The sequence below is a fragment of the Hyperolius riggenbachi genome, chromosome 7, assembly GCF_040937935.1.
Source record: "Hyperolius riggenbachi isolate aHypRig1 chromosome 7, aHypRig1.pri, whole genome shotgun sequence".
Classification (NCBI taxonomy): Eukaryota; Metazoa; Chordata; class Amphibia; order Anura; family Hyperoliidae; genus Hyperolius; species Hyperolius riggenbachi.
Window position 1 is genome coordinate 263,157,982 of NC_090652.1, and position 13,778 is coordinate 263,171,759.

At 45.6% G+C, this 13,778-nt stretch overlaps 1 protein-coding gene across 5 annotated transcripts in view; it reads left to right on the forward strand.

The window, feature by feature from the left end:
* COBLL1 (cordon-bleu WH2 repeat protein like 1) overlaps positions 1 to 13,778 on the forward strand; it is a 194,583-nt gene that overhangs the window by 100,435 nt on the left and 80,370 nt on the right. Inside the window, exon 1 of one of the 5 annotated variants that reach the window (XM_068245624.1) lies at positions 3,599 to 3,682. The exons of 3 other annotated variants lie outside the window; for them this stretch is intronic. In XM_068245624.1, coding sequence (XP_068101725.1) covers positions 3,660 to 3,682 — 23 coding nt within the window. In that variant the 5' untranslated portion in view covers positions 3,599 to 3,659. Of the gene's footprint in view, positions 1 to 3,598; positions 3,683 to 5,527; positions 5,701 to 13,778 lie in introns of those variants that run through there. One more of the 5 variants, XM_068245623.1, reaches the window with a different exon arrangement.

Sequence of the window (13,778 nt, forward strand, 5' to 3'; positions counted from 1 at the left end):
TGGGAGGTGAGGAAATCATGCAGCTGTTGTCCAAAATTCCTAGAATTTTGCTCACATTCAGAATTATGTTATGTACAAATTGCTCAAAAAATTCTTTTGGGAGCATGCTCAGTGCTTTCAGCCAGACATTTTTGTACAAAATTCATACCCAGTTTAAGATTAAAAGAAAAAAAAAATCTGTCACATTCCCCATGAGAAAAATGTGAATAAAAGTCTACAGGCATGTGCTCTGTGCTCATTGCTGATATTCTGACTTTATCGTGGTCTGCATTACGGTACTTGATGGGGCACCATTTACACCTGCATGTCACCACTGCTTTGCCTTTGATTCACCTGTAACTGAAGCATAAAGTATGCTTCACTGTCACTGTTAACATGTGCATTATGCGGTAACGCACTGCATTGGAATGCCACACTCCGTTAGATCGCACCATACCGGCTGCACTATGAACACCACACAGGCTTTGCATTGCAGTGTGACAGCCGTTTCATCGTACCACACACACCACTGTAAACGTAGCCTTATAGGCCCACAATGTTTGGTTGGACCTTGTTGCAGTATCTCTACAACTTTATTTAAAAAATGTAGAATCGCATATGCGTTTTCCTTAGCACATATTGGAGAACGCGTATGCAATTCTGCCTAGTGTGTTGCTGCCCTAAATATTAGGCTAGGTTCAAAGTGGTCAGTTGTATAACATGTGTTATAATGACTGTGAACTGCAATGGAGATTGGACATAGACTTTCAGGCTCGGAACACACTTAGCAGAAACGCTAGCGTTGCGGAAAACGCGGCATTACTGCCGCTAGTGGAAGTCTATGGGCAGCAGGAAAAATGCATATAAAAATGCCTATGCGGTTTTTATGTGTTTTCAAACGTGCGTTTTTAAAAAACGCTGTTTTTTTTGCATAGTATTCAAAAACGCACATAATGAAACTCAATGGGAATGCAATGGTATGCGTTTTTTATTGTTTTGTGATGTATTTCCGCTTCTGTTGTCTTCTTAGTGATTTGCATAAAATGCAATCTAAAAACCCATGGAAAACCCAAACGCATATGCGTTTTGTAGATGCGAACTGCAAACGCATAAAAACGCATGCAAAACGCTTGAAAAATGCATATGCGGTAAAAAAACACCCACAAATGAACCAAAAACGCACTCAAAAAACCCCACACATGGCAGAAAACTTGCCCTTTCATACACAGCCATGTGTGCACCCAGCCTAATACAAAGCCTGCATGCAGTGAGTTAGAATGACGGGACCAGTTACAATGCCATACTGTGAACAGGTCCATGGTATTGTATGGGCACTGAGCACTGTGAACTCGTCCTCATGGTCATTTTATGTGTTGGTATCTTTTGTGGTCACGTCATTGATAAAGAGGTTTACTGGGATACATATAATTCTGGCTTACATACACATTTAAAGGACAACTAAAGTGAGAGGGATTATGGAGGCTGCCATATTTATTTCCATCTAAGCAATGCCAGTTGCCAGGCCCTCCTGCTGATCCTCTGCCTCTAATACTATTAGCCATAACCCCTGAACAAGCATGCAGCAGATTAGGTGTTTCTGACATTAAGGTCAGATCTGACAAGACTAGCTGCATGCTTGTTTCTGGTGTTATTCAGATACTACTGCAGAGAAATAGACCAGCAGGGCTGCCAGGCAACTGGTATTGATTAAAAGGAAATAAATATGGCAGCCTCTGTATACCTCTTACTTCAGTTTCCCTTTAGGCTGCTTTCACATTGGGACGTTACAGGCTGATGTTATAGCAGACTGTAACGCAGCCCAACTCACGGTAATGAAAAATCAATGTGCTGTTCACAGTGCCCACGTTGTGTTACAGTGTAACGCCGAACGTTGAAAGAAAGTGCAGCATGCTGTGCGTTATACGCGGTTTTAGCCGCGTTAGACTGCTTGCACATGCGCATTGATTAGCCACATGGCTAATTAATATGCACTGCACTGCTGACGTAACTGTTTTCTTCCTTCCTTTGTGCGCCGATTGGCTGGCGGGACCACATGATGCGGAGTGTTCCGATCACGTGGTCTCCACAGTCTTTTGAGCCGCATAACGCGGCTCGAACTGTTGTCCAACTTAAACACCACCAGACATTGCGTTAGGGGCACGTTATGCGACCTTAACGTCCCCTAAAACGCAACGTCTTGGTGTGAAAGAGCCGTTAAGGCAGATTGTATGCAGTCTAGAATTTGGTCAATCAGATAAACTTCCTACTAAATCTTAATGTCCCAATTTAAAACCTGGTACACACTTTCAATTAAGATTGGTCAATCACTGACCATTTTTACCACCTCCATATAGTATGAGTTTACTTCACAATCTGCTCATATTATTCAATATCTGTTGACCCTCATACTACATGGAGATGGTAAAATAGGTCAGTGATTGGCCAATCAAAACTAAAAGTGTGTACCAGGCTTAAAGTGAACACAAACCGTTGTAAAATAAAGAGTTTCACTTACCTGGGACTTCTACCAGCTTCCCGCAGCCACCCTGTGGACTCCCCAGTCCTCAACGATCCTCTGTTCCCCCGCCACGGCTAAGCTTCGATTCTGCCGACTGAGCAGTATGGCGGTCCACTGCAACTGCGGGGCCCTGGCTGGCCGCATGCATCCTCGTAAGCATTCATGTTGGAAGGAGCATCCTGCACATGAGCAGTATGAGGTTTTCCCTTACTGCTCCTGCGCAGGACAGGAATGCGTATGAGGATGCGCGTGGGCAAGGCCCCGCAGTTGCAGTGGACTATTGGCAGTATCGAAACTTACCCGCGGTGGGGAAAAGAGGATCATTGAGACTGGGGTGTGAACAGGACGGCTGCAAGGGGCTGGTAGACGAGCACTGTGATTACTGCGCAGGAGATTTGGGCGCACCCAGCGCCACTACAGGCCATAATAGGAATTACAGCTATAGCAGCGCACAGTCAGTAACTTTGGCGCCGTCAGAAGACAGAGCTAAAGTTGCTTCTAAAACACTGTAATTCGCCTTCCAGCAATAGCTGGAAGCGGAATTACATTATTCCCCACTATCCACATGGACCTAGAGGGAGGGTAGTATTTAACGCCGCCGGGAACTTGTGCAGCAGCAGGATATGCCATACCGGCTGTATCCTGCGCCACAGTCTCCCGGCGGCCAATTCATATGTATGCCTGGTAGAAGCCCCAAGTAAGCGAAACTCTTTTTATTTACTTCGGTTTAGGTTCACTTTAAAGCTGCCTACAATTTGTATTATATTTGCTTTCAAGCTGAAATGCATCTTATAGGCCAGGAGTGCCAATTGAGTAGATCGCGATCTACTGGTAGATCGCAAAGGACTTCATGGTAGATCACGACCGCACTACATTTTCCATTCTGTATATAGAATTGTGGTCCTGAAATTGTACATAGATAGATCATTTTGACTTGCTATTTTTTAAAGTAGCTCACAAACCGAAAAAGTGTTGGGCACCTCTGTCATAGGCCATCTCCAGTCACCAAACAGACAGTGTAGGAAAGAGAAATGACTAGGAATTTCAGTGGAGAGTCTAAGTCATGTGATCCGAGAGTCACATGACACCACCTGTGCAGCAGTGATGCAACAGGAAAGAGACAGAGGTCTTTGCTGGCTGAGGTTTGCAGAGTGGGGAGGACATGAGTATCTGTCTGTGCTTTGGGTAGGTTAACATGTTCTGCAATTTTTACACACATGGATCTAGGAGTATAAGGTTTGCATTAGTGCCTAGCTGCTGTGCAAGTAAAGTGAGAAGCTGGTACTTCATACATTTTGCATTTTTGATGCATTGATTTCTATTCACATCAGAGTGGAGCTAGGATTAGTTTTATGTTGAGATGCAGCATGCAGTCAGTGAAGTGAGCCGATCTCCATAGGATCAACATGACCAGTTTGTTGCAAGTAGAGATGTTTTGGTAGTTTAGTTGCTGGTAATTTCAAGTTTATGCTTTGTTTTTGTTTTTTTTTTATGCACATTTCTTGGAAATGGATTATACGCAGCTGCAATAATACTTTCTGTACTATGTACTTGGTGCCATTATGTAGATTAGTAGGGTTGGATTTCACCACTGCTTGGGCTCGCTAGGAGTGAATTTCCATTCCTTAATGCCCAGCATGACCTCTGACCTGAAAAGGAACCCGAGTTGTGAGACCTATACAAGCATAACGTGCAGTGCCGCTGTCCTGATCCGTCGCCTTGTGTTTCTGCTGCCACAGGAAATGCAATACTATGTGAACGTGGCCTACCGTAACGCTCGCGTCTCCGGGAGCTTACTGTGCAGGAACAGTTTGAGAAAACTTCGTACTGCGCCTGCGCAGTAAGCTTCCGGAGATGCGAGCGGGAGCTAGGATGAACGCGGCCACTGCTGTGCAGGCGCAGTTGCATTTGTCTAGTTAGACAAATAATTGGACGGTGGCAGGGGAACGGAGGATCGTAAAGGACAGCGCGGGACATGACAGCTGTAGGGGGCTGGTAGAAGCCCCAGGTAAGGTGTCAGTTTTGTTTAAAAAAAAAAACAACAACACAGAACCCCTTTAACAGTGAAGCACACTTTTTATTGACTGTGTGCCTAATTCTATATGGCGCAACTTGCGGATAACGTGCATTTACACTTTTACGTTGCGTTGCATTCCTGCTTTTACGACAATGCCCACTGTGAATCTAGCCTAATAGGCAACTAGCATTTTTAGCATTCGCCCATATCTCTCTTTTGAAGGTTGCACTCTACTATAAGCATAAGTGCTAACAGCAAGTCAACAACCTAAGGCTAGCGTCACACTTGACCATGCAGAAAACATCAGTTTTCTGTCATGGGCAGTTTTGGGATTTTTTTTTTCCTGCATTTGCGTTTTTTTATGTGCATTTTTATGCATTTTCGTTTGCATTTTTTAATCAATATTCATTTTAGCAAGTAAAAAAAAAAAATAGTTTTTAACTTATTCGGTCAAGAGCGCATCAAAAACGCATTTCTGCATGCGTTTTTCCACCATACAGTATGCAGAAAGAATGAACTTGTTGAGTGTTTTTAAAACGCATCTAAAAACAGATACCAATGCGTTTTTGTGCGGCCCATAGACTATCATCATGTGCGTTTTTGCATGCTTTTTTTAAAAATCCATGCGATTCAAATAAGTGTGACCCTGGCCTAAACGTCTGTTACGTTATCTGTAGATGGGGGTGCAGTTAGAACAATGATCATACTGGTGTAGAAGCAGGCATGTTCTTTTCAGTTTGGCTCCTGCGTTGTCTCTGTGATTTGGCCCCAATGGGCGATACTAATTTATTTGATTCAGGCGGTTTATGTTGCGTGGCTACCGCGGTGGCCTCCATGTAAACCCGTAACGCCGATAAGAACACTCGTCAACTTTGCATGACTGATTCCTGGCCATGAGAAAAGTTGACGGCTGCGTAGCAGGCATTACAAAGCCTCTTAATAACCTGCGGACTCAGTGAGGAGGATTAGCATTTGCTAGGCAGATCTGTTGCTGCTAGGGCGAGAGGTCTGCAGGAATATAAATAGGCCAGTTCATAAAGGCTGTTCATAAGAAGGTGGCACCCTTAAGAAATACGACAACAAGGACGGATTTTTTTTAATATAAACATTCGTAACTTGGGGAGTACTGTAGGCTGCAGTCTCATTTTCCAATGAAGGGGAAGTTTTGGAGGCTGTTATGCTGGAGGTAAGTACAAAAATGATTTGCCATATTTTTTGTATGATTGAGTTATTGCAGGGATAAATGGGTAGATTTTAAAGGGGAACTGAAGTAAGAGGTATACGGAGGCTGCCATATTTATTTCCTTTTAATCAATACCAGTTGCCTGGCAGCCCTGCTGGTCTATTTCTCTGCAGTAGTATCTGAATAACACCAGAAACAAGCATGCAGCTAGTCTTGTCAGATCTGACCTTAATGTCTGAAACACCTGATCTGCTGCATGCTTATTCGGGGGCTATGGCTAATAGTATTAGAGGTAGAGGATCAGCAGGGCTGCCAGGCAACTGGTATTGCTTAGATGGAAATAAATATGGCAGCCTCCATATCCCTCTCTCTTCAGTTCCAAGACAAAGAATATGTTTTCCATTTCTAGGCACCTTGATTGTGGATTCAGCTTGCCTAGTAAAAGCACCTTTTACACTATATCAGTTGCTGTCAGTTGCAACTGTTACTGAAAGTGCAGTCCAGTTCCACGTTTCCCTGTAGCCTCTTTTTAGAGGAATTTTAACCAAGGATTGAACTTCATCCCAATCAGTAGTTGATACCACCTTTCTCATGAGAACTCCTTAACTTTTCTCGAATAGATCATCAGGGGGGAGTCTGTGTGGCTGATATTGTGGTGAAACCCCTCCCACAGTGTGATGTCAAGACCATAGTCCTCACAGTTTCCTGTCTGTAAACCTCAGTGCATTGTGGAAAATTACGACAAGCAAGCTGTATCCCCCTCTGTGCATAGAAACATGCCGTACAGCTCACCTGACAGGACTAGAGATGTCACCACCAATGATACATTTCAGAATATAAATCAAGGAAAGATTTTACAGTGGGTAAGCACTGTCTAAATAATTTATAAATTAATATTATAAACAATAAGCGATTTTATTCATTATGTTATTTACACTACAGTTCCCCTTTCACACTATATGCTGAAAAACGGAAGCTTTTTCATAATGCACTACTGTGGAGAAACAAACACATTAAAACACATTAAATGTAAAAGGGCCCTTACTGTAATACTGATTACTAATGAGATGTGTTTCCTGGATGCAGTGCTATGGAGCCAAGAATATAGTATTATCATGGTGATAATGTTTAAAGCTTTGACACTGTGAAATGGTGGTTCTGAATATGTGGTCTGTAGGATTGTTGGAATACATCTCCCTTGGATTGCTCGTCCATCCCTGGATGACCCCGACCTCCTGAGTACAGCTAAGGAAACAATTCATTTACTAGGGAGCTAATCACAGTCGATTAACTAGCAGCTGGCAAATCTACTGTGTGCATCTTCTTAATTCATCTGCCGTTTGGATTTCTCGTCGAATGGATAGGTCAACTTTTCGCTCATGCCTGGTTCAGAGATGTTATGGTCATCGACCTGTCACCCATTGGGCTAGCCTAGTTACAGGCTGGAGAACGCAAGTGATCAGAAGGGACTTTCAAAAAAGATAATTTCAATATTTATATTGCCCTTTTCTCCCGTTGGCCAAAGCTGCAGCCACTAGAGCGCACTCATTAGGCAGTAGCAGTGTTATGGAGTCTTGCCCAAGAACTCCTTACTGAATAGGTGCTGGCTTACTGAATAACAAGAGCTGAGATTTTACCAGTGCTGCGGAGTCGGAGTTGGAGTCGGACTCCGACTCCAACTTCGGGTGCCCAAAATTGCCCCAATTTCGGGCATCCGAAGTCGGAATTGAAATCGGAGTTGTTGATTTCATAAACTGAGGAGTCGGATGATTTTTGTACAAAATCCACAGCCCTGTTAAGTATTAGACTTGGGGCCCATTTCCACTAGAGCGAATATGCATGCTGATTCGCATAGACAATACAAGTGGATGGGACTGTTTCCACTTGTCAGGATTTCTGAGCATTTTTCTGTGCAAACAAAATCTGCACGGCAGAGCCATCAGAATTCACATACCGCATACAACTATGCGATTCACATACAATGTATTCAATAGGGAATTCGCATGGAATCAATGGAAAAGCACACAGACACTGCCATGGTTAAATTCGCATACATCGTCATCCATGCAAATTCACGTGAAAATTTGCATACAACAGCATGCGAAATTTGCATCCGCATGCAAATTTTTACCGGGGTGATTCCCACCGCACAAGTGGAAACGGGCCCTAAGGAGTCGAGGAGTTGGAGTCGGAGCCATTTTGGGAAATTGGAGTCGGAGCCGTGGTTTTATAAACTGAGGAGTCGGAAGATTTTTGTACCGATTCCACAGCCCTGGATTTTAACCCAGGTCAGGTCTCTATGGGATTCGCAGCCTCCCGCACGGAAACAGATGGTAATGTCGGCCGAATTGCTAGCGCAAGCGATTCGAGCGGCGGCGCCATTGCTTCCTATGGCAGAGTTTACCCGCGTAATGTGCTTGTGGGGAAACTCTGCGGATTTGGCTCGGAAACCGCGCCACCGCCAGTGGAAACGGGCCCTAAAGCAAAAGTTGATGTTCTGCTGCCAATAAAAGTAGTTCATGTGTACTACAAGTTTTTATTACATAGTGAATTATCTGCACTCCAATCTGGAATTCTCACAGTTTTTCAGCATGTGACAGGCAGCTCTCTCCCCCCTCAGCCTCACAAACTGCATCAGTCTGGTCTGAAACTGAGAGCAGAGAGTGAGGAGTAAAGAAAGCACACAGAGCCTGCAGGGGGAGTGCATAACTTGTATCCATTACAAGAGGCAGCCCGATACTCCCTGGGTCGACAAAGCTTGACAAAGAAAAGAAGATTAGATATATTACAGAGACAGTGCAACTAGAAAAGGTTGCAGTAATCCAGAGCACATTACAACAGGTATAGGAACTTATAGGATAGAAGAAATAAGGCTGAAAATGTTGTTACTCTACTGTTGTCTCTATAAGATAAGCAGAATAGAGCAGTACCTGACGCCTCGGCCCTGCAATGTCGCCCGAGAGATCAGGCCCATTGCTTTAGCATTTGTACGAGGCTGTAGGGCCCTTTCACACTGAGGTGGTGTGGTGAAGTAAATTTACCGCACTATACCGCAGCCTGATGTTAATCTATGGGGTAGTTCACACTCCCCATGTTGCCGTACACTGCGCCAGAAGTGCCTTATCTAATGCGCTTCCATGTCTACGTAACCGTGCGGCTCCTGAGGTAAGCTTGCGAGCTTTTATGCTTTTATATTGCGTACTGAGTCGCGCTTGCGCGGAAGCGTATTTTACAATTTGCTGAACAGGAAGTGAGTGTCGCTTCAAGCTTGGCTGGATGCCAGACGGGGAACACTGCACTGTAACGTGGCATTCCCAGAAGGCCTGTTTTTGGCGGTACGGCTGCCACACCGCCAATATGCAGTGTGAAACCGGCCTCAGAGTTATCACATCTGTTCAAAATCACACCAAAGAACAGTAAATTACAGCAAATGTTTTCAGCATTAAATCTAACCTTTTTGTAGCTTGGGAAAAAGTAAGAACCCCAATATTTTTTTTTCTCTTAATGCTGTAATTTCTGTGCCTTTGACAACCAGTAGGCCTGAAAGATAAATCGCATTTAAACCGAAATCGCGATCACCAAGATCACTATTTTGGAATAGTCAAAGCGACAATTTCTGTGATGTCATTTCCACATGGGGTATGTTTTTGAAGAAGCATCTTCAAACTTACCCCAAGTCCAGACGCGTGCGGCCTGCAGCATCGGCAGTGTTGCACATATCATTACGACACGATCCTAACGCTGTCCGTCCTCTCTTGCCGTCTGCCAGCTCTTGTGCACGGCATACTTCCTGGTTCCTGTATGTCACATGACATACAGGAAGTATGCCGTGCATTAGAGCCAGCAGGAAGCAAAGTGGATAGACGGGCATCACTGGACTCGTGCTGGAAGGTATGTCAAGCACTGCAGCAGCTTGGGGGATAGAGGGGGCAGAGAGTGGCCACAGAAAGAAACCGGGGCGGGCGCAGAGAGAAAAAAGGGGCACAGAGAGCCCCAGAGTGGGCACAGAGAGAAAAAAAGGGATACAAAGGGGGCAAGAGAGAGACCCAGAGGGGACACAGACAAAAGGGGCACAAATAGAGACACAATAATAATAATAATAATAATCCGAACATTTGTATAGCGCTTTTCTCCTGTCGGACTCAAAGCGCTCAAGAGCTGCAGCCACTGGGACGCGCTCAGGAGGCCACCCTGCAGTGTTAGGGAGTCTTGCCTTGAACTCCTTACTGAATAGGTACTTGACCTAGCCAGGATTTGAACCCTGGTCTCCCATGTCAAAGGCAGAGCCCTTAGCCAGTACACTATCCAGCCACTATCCAGACACAGGGTGCACAAAGAGCGATGGGGACAGAGGCACACAGAGGAGGGGAACAATGCTTGATTTGACGGAAATCGTGAATCGAATCGAAATCGTGACTTCGGACAGAAATCGCTCAATTCAATTTTTTTCCTAAAATCGTTCAGGCCTAACAACCAGGGTTCATACTAGAGTCATGGAGGTCACAAGGACAGGAAGTGAGGTAGAAATACCTCAGTGGGGACACAGAGAGTAAATTTTAACCCCTAGGTATGTTTATTATTATAATTATTATGATCCTTGTTTCTACTGTCATGTTGGCATTTTTATAGAGGATGAATAACCATAATAATAACCATGTTACTGAGCACCAGGAATGAGGGAGTAGGTCACAAACACACTTTTAAATATACATCCGTAACTTGGGAAGTTGACGGCCGTCTCATTTATCAATGAAGGGGAAGTTTTGGAAGATGTTCTGCTGGAGGTAAGGGAAAAATACATGTTTGGTCGTAGTTTTTTATGTGGTGGAGTTAATACAGGGTTAGATATGAAGATGTGGAATACAGGAGGTGGCATTTTTTAAAAAACAAAAAAAGAGCATGTTTTCCATGGTTTTTAATCTAGGAGAAGTGTCTTTTCTTAGTGTAGTGCTAAAGTGAAATGGAGCCAAGAATATAGGATAATCCCGGTACTTATGTTTAAAGCCTTGCCACTTTGAAATGGTGCTTTTGAACATGTGGTCTGTAGGATTCTTGGTAAAGGTGTCCCTTGCATTGATAGTTCAACCCTGGTTGACCCCCAGCTCCTGCATACAACTGAGTGAAAATGTAATTTACGGGGGACCTAATCGCAGTTAATTAACTGGCAGCTGGCAAATCTACCAGGGCTGTGGAGTGAGTACAAAATCATCCAACTCCAACTTCTCAGTTTATGAAACCTCCGACTCCAGGTACCCAAAATTGCTCCAACTCCTTGACTCTGACTCCACAGCCCTGAAATTTACTGTATACATTTGCTGGTTAATTCATCTGCAGTTTGCATTTCCCTTTGAATGGATAGGGTATTTTCTTTTTCACGCAACCCTGGGCCAGAGATGCTATGGTCATTGATGTGCCACCCACTGGGCTAGCATTGTACGTTTGTTACTGACTAGAGAACGTAAGGGGCCAATAGAGATGTTCAACATTCTGGGTTGATGCAGATTTCGTATGCAAATTTGTAGAGATTGAAAAGGGACCACTTGAAATGCACCTTCTCGGGATTTGAGTGGCCCATCTTCAGTCTCTACAAAGCTACAGCCAGGCACTATCCAAGATAAATTACTTAAATCCTGCCATTAATCCCATACAATAATTGGGTACAGTGCTGTGTGTGTGGATCATTGAAAAGAGGTAGTGAAATGAGGTGGTTGTGGGGGGGTCAGACCATTCACCACAAGTGGCACGCTGGCATAGTTGATAGCGCTTTCATCTTGCAGCGCTTAGTCCCCGGTTCTAATGCCTCCAGGGCACTATCTGCATGCAGTTTGTATGTTCTCCCCATGTTTGTGTGGGTTTCCTCTATTTTCCTCCCAAATTCCCCCTAAAACCCATACAGATAAGTAAATTATTTTCCCCTTAAATTGGCTCTAGACTACGATGGACATAGGACAAGGAGGGATTAGTTTGTGAGCCCTTATGAGGGACAGTTAGTGACAAAGTGACAAGGCTGTGTTGCGTGAACAGACGATTGGTCACATGGAGGCACGTGACTTGTATGGTCACGTGGAGTCACGTGACTTGTATGGTCACGTGGAGGCGCGTGACTTGTATGGTCACGTGGAGGCGCGTGACTTGTATGGTCACGTGGAGGCGCGTGACTTGTATGGTCACGTGGAGGCGCGTGACTTGTATGGTCACGTGGAGGCGCGTGACTTGTATGGTCACGTGGAGGCGCGTGACTTGTATGGTCACGTGGAGGCGCGTGACTTGTATGGTCACGTGGAGGCGCGTGACTTGTATGGTCACGTGGAGGCGCGTGACTTGTATGGTCACGTGGAGTCGCGTGACTTGTATGGTCACGTGGAGGCGCGTGACTTGTATGGTCACGTGGAGGCGCGTGACTTGTATGGTCACGTGGAGGCGCGTGACTTGTATGGTCACGTGGAGGCGCGTGACTTGTATGGTCACGTGGAGGCGCGTGACTTGTATGGTCACGTGGAGGCGCGTGACTTGTATGGTCACGTGGAGGCGCGTGACTTGTATGGTCACGTGGAGGCGCGTGACTTGTATGGTCACGTGGAGGCGCGTGACTTGTATGGTCACGTGGAGGCGCGTGACTTGTATGGTCACGTGGAGGCGCGTGACTTGTATGGTCACGTGGAGGCGCGTGACTTGTATGGTCACGTGGAGGCGCGTGACTTGTATGGTCACGTGGAGGCGCGTGACTTGTATGGTCACGTGGAGGCGCGTGACTTGTATGGTCACGTGGAGGCGCGTGACTTGTATGGTCACGTGGAGGCGCGTGACTTGTATGGTCACGTGGAGGCGCGTGACTTGTATGGTCACGTGGAGGCGCGTGACTTGTATGGTCACGTGGAGGCGCGTGACTTGTATGGTCACGTGGAGGCGCGTGACTTGTATGGTCACGTGGAGGCGCGGGACTTGTATGGTCACGTGGAGGCGCGGGACTTGTATGGTCACGTGGAGGCGCGGGACTTGTATGCTTCACCACAACTGTAAACGCAATTTTATCCAGTACCGCACAGCATGCCTTGCATTTTTCCAATAGTTTCCATCCCACCGCAGTGCTAACGCACCAATGTAAAGTACAATATAATTATATCAAGGTTGTTGATTATATTGTCAGACGCAATGCACCACAGCGTGTGTATGTAGCTCTTTCACACTAGAGACCTTTTTCGGCGTTTCAACGCAAAGTCGAAACTTTGCGTTTAACCAGGGTAAAATTAAAGTCCATAGACTTTAATTTTACCTTTCACACCCGACGCTGCTTTTCGATGCGTTGCGGTATGAAGCACCTGGGAGCATTATATCGTCGGGAATCTGCATTTTCCCTTTGGGTTAATTAATTACTCTCCCTTTGTCTGTGTGTTCGTGCATTTGCGCTACTACGCATGTGCAGCACGGACAGCGTTGGGACTGAGCCAGGGAGCTGGGCGGGCATGTGCGCTGCAGATGGGTGTGCGCGCGCGTGCGTGGCGGATGGTTGCAAGCGGCGTGCATGCGCACTAACATGTGGCGGTGTCACAGAGACCTAGAGCCCATTTTTAAATGGGCTTAGGTCAACTAGTAATAATAATAATGTATAGGTGTTTATAATTTTGCATACATTGAGTTTTCTACAATTCCTTTTTTTTTTCTAGACATTTCTAAACCTACTAATAGCGTTATACAACTCTAAATAAATTCTAGCCGCAGTGTGTGCTGGATCTGCAGCTATATTTTTCTTAAAGGACTACTGTAGGGGGAAAAAGTTGAACTTACCTGGGGCTTCCAGTCATCCTATGCCCACGCAGCCACTCACCGATGCTCCGGTCCCCACCTCCAATTCACTTCTGGCGCCAGTACAGCCGTGTCCTCGCTCCCGCTGATGTCACCAGGAGCGTATTGCGCTGGCGCAAACTGTACTGGGCCTGCGCAATACACTCCTGGTGACGTCAGTGGGAGCGGGGGCGCGGATGTGCAAGCGCAGTGGTTTTCCGACTTTAAAGTTGGAAATTCCAGAAGTGAACGGGACGCGGGGAATGGAGCATCGGTGAGTGGCTGCGTGGGCACAGGAC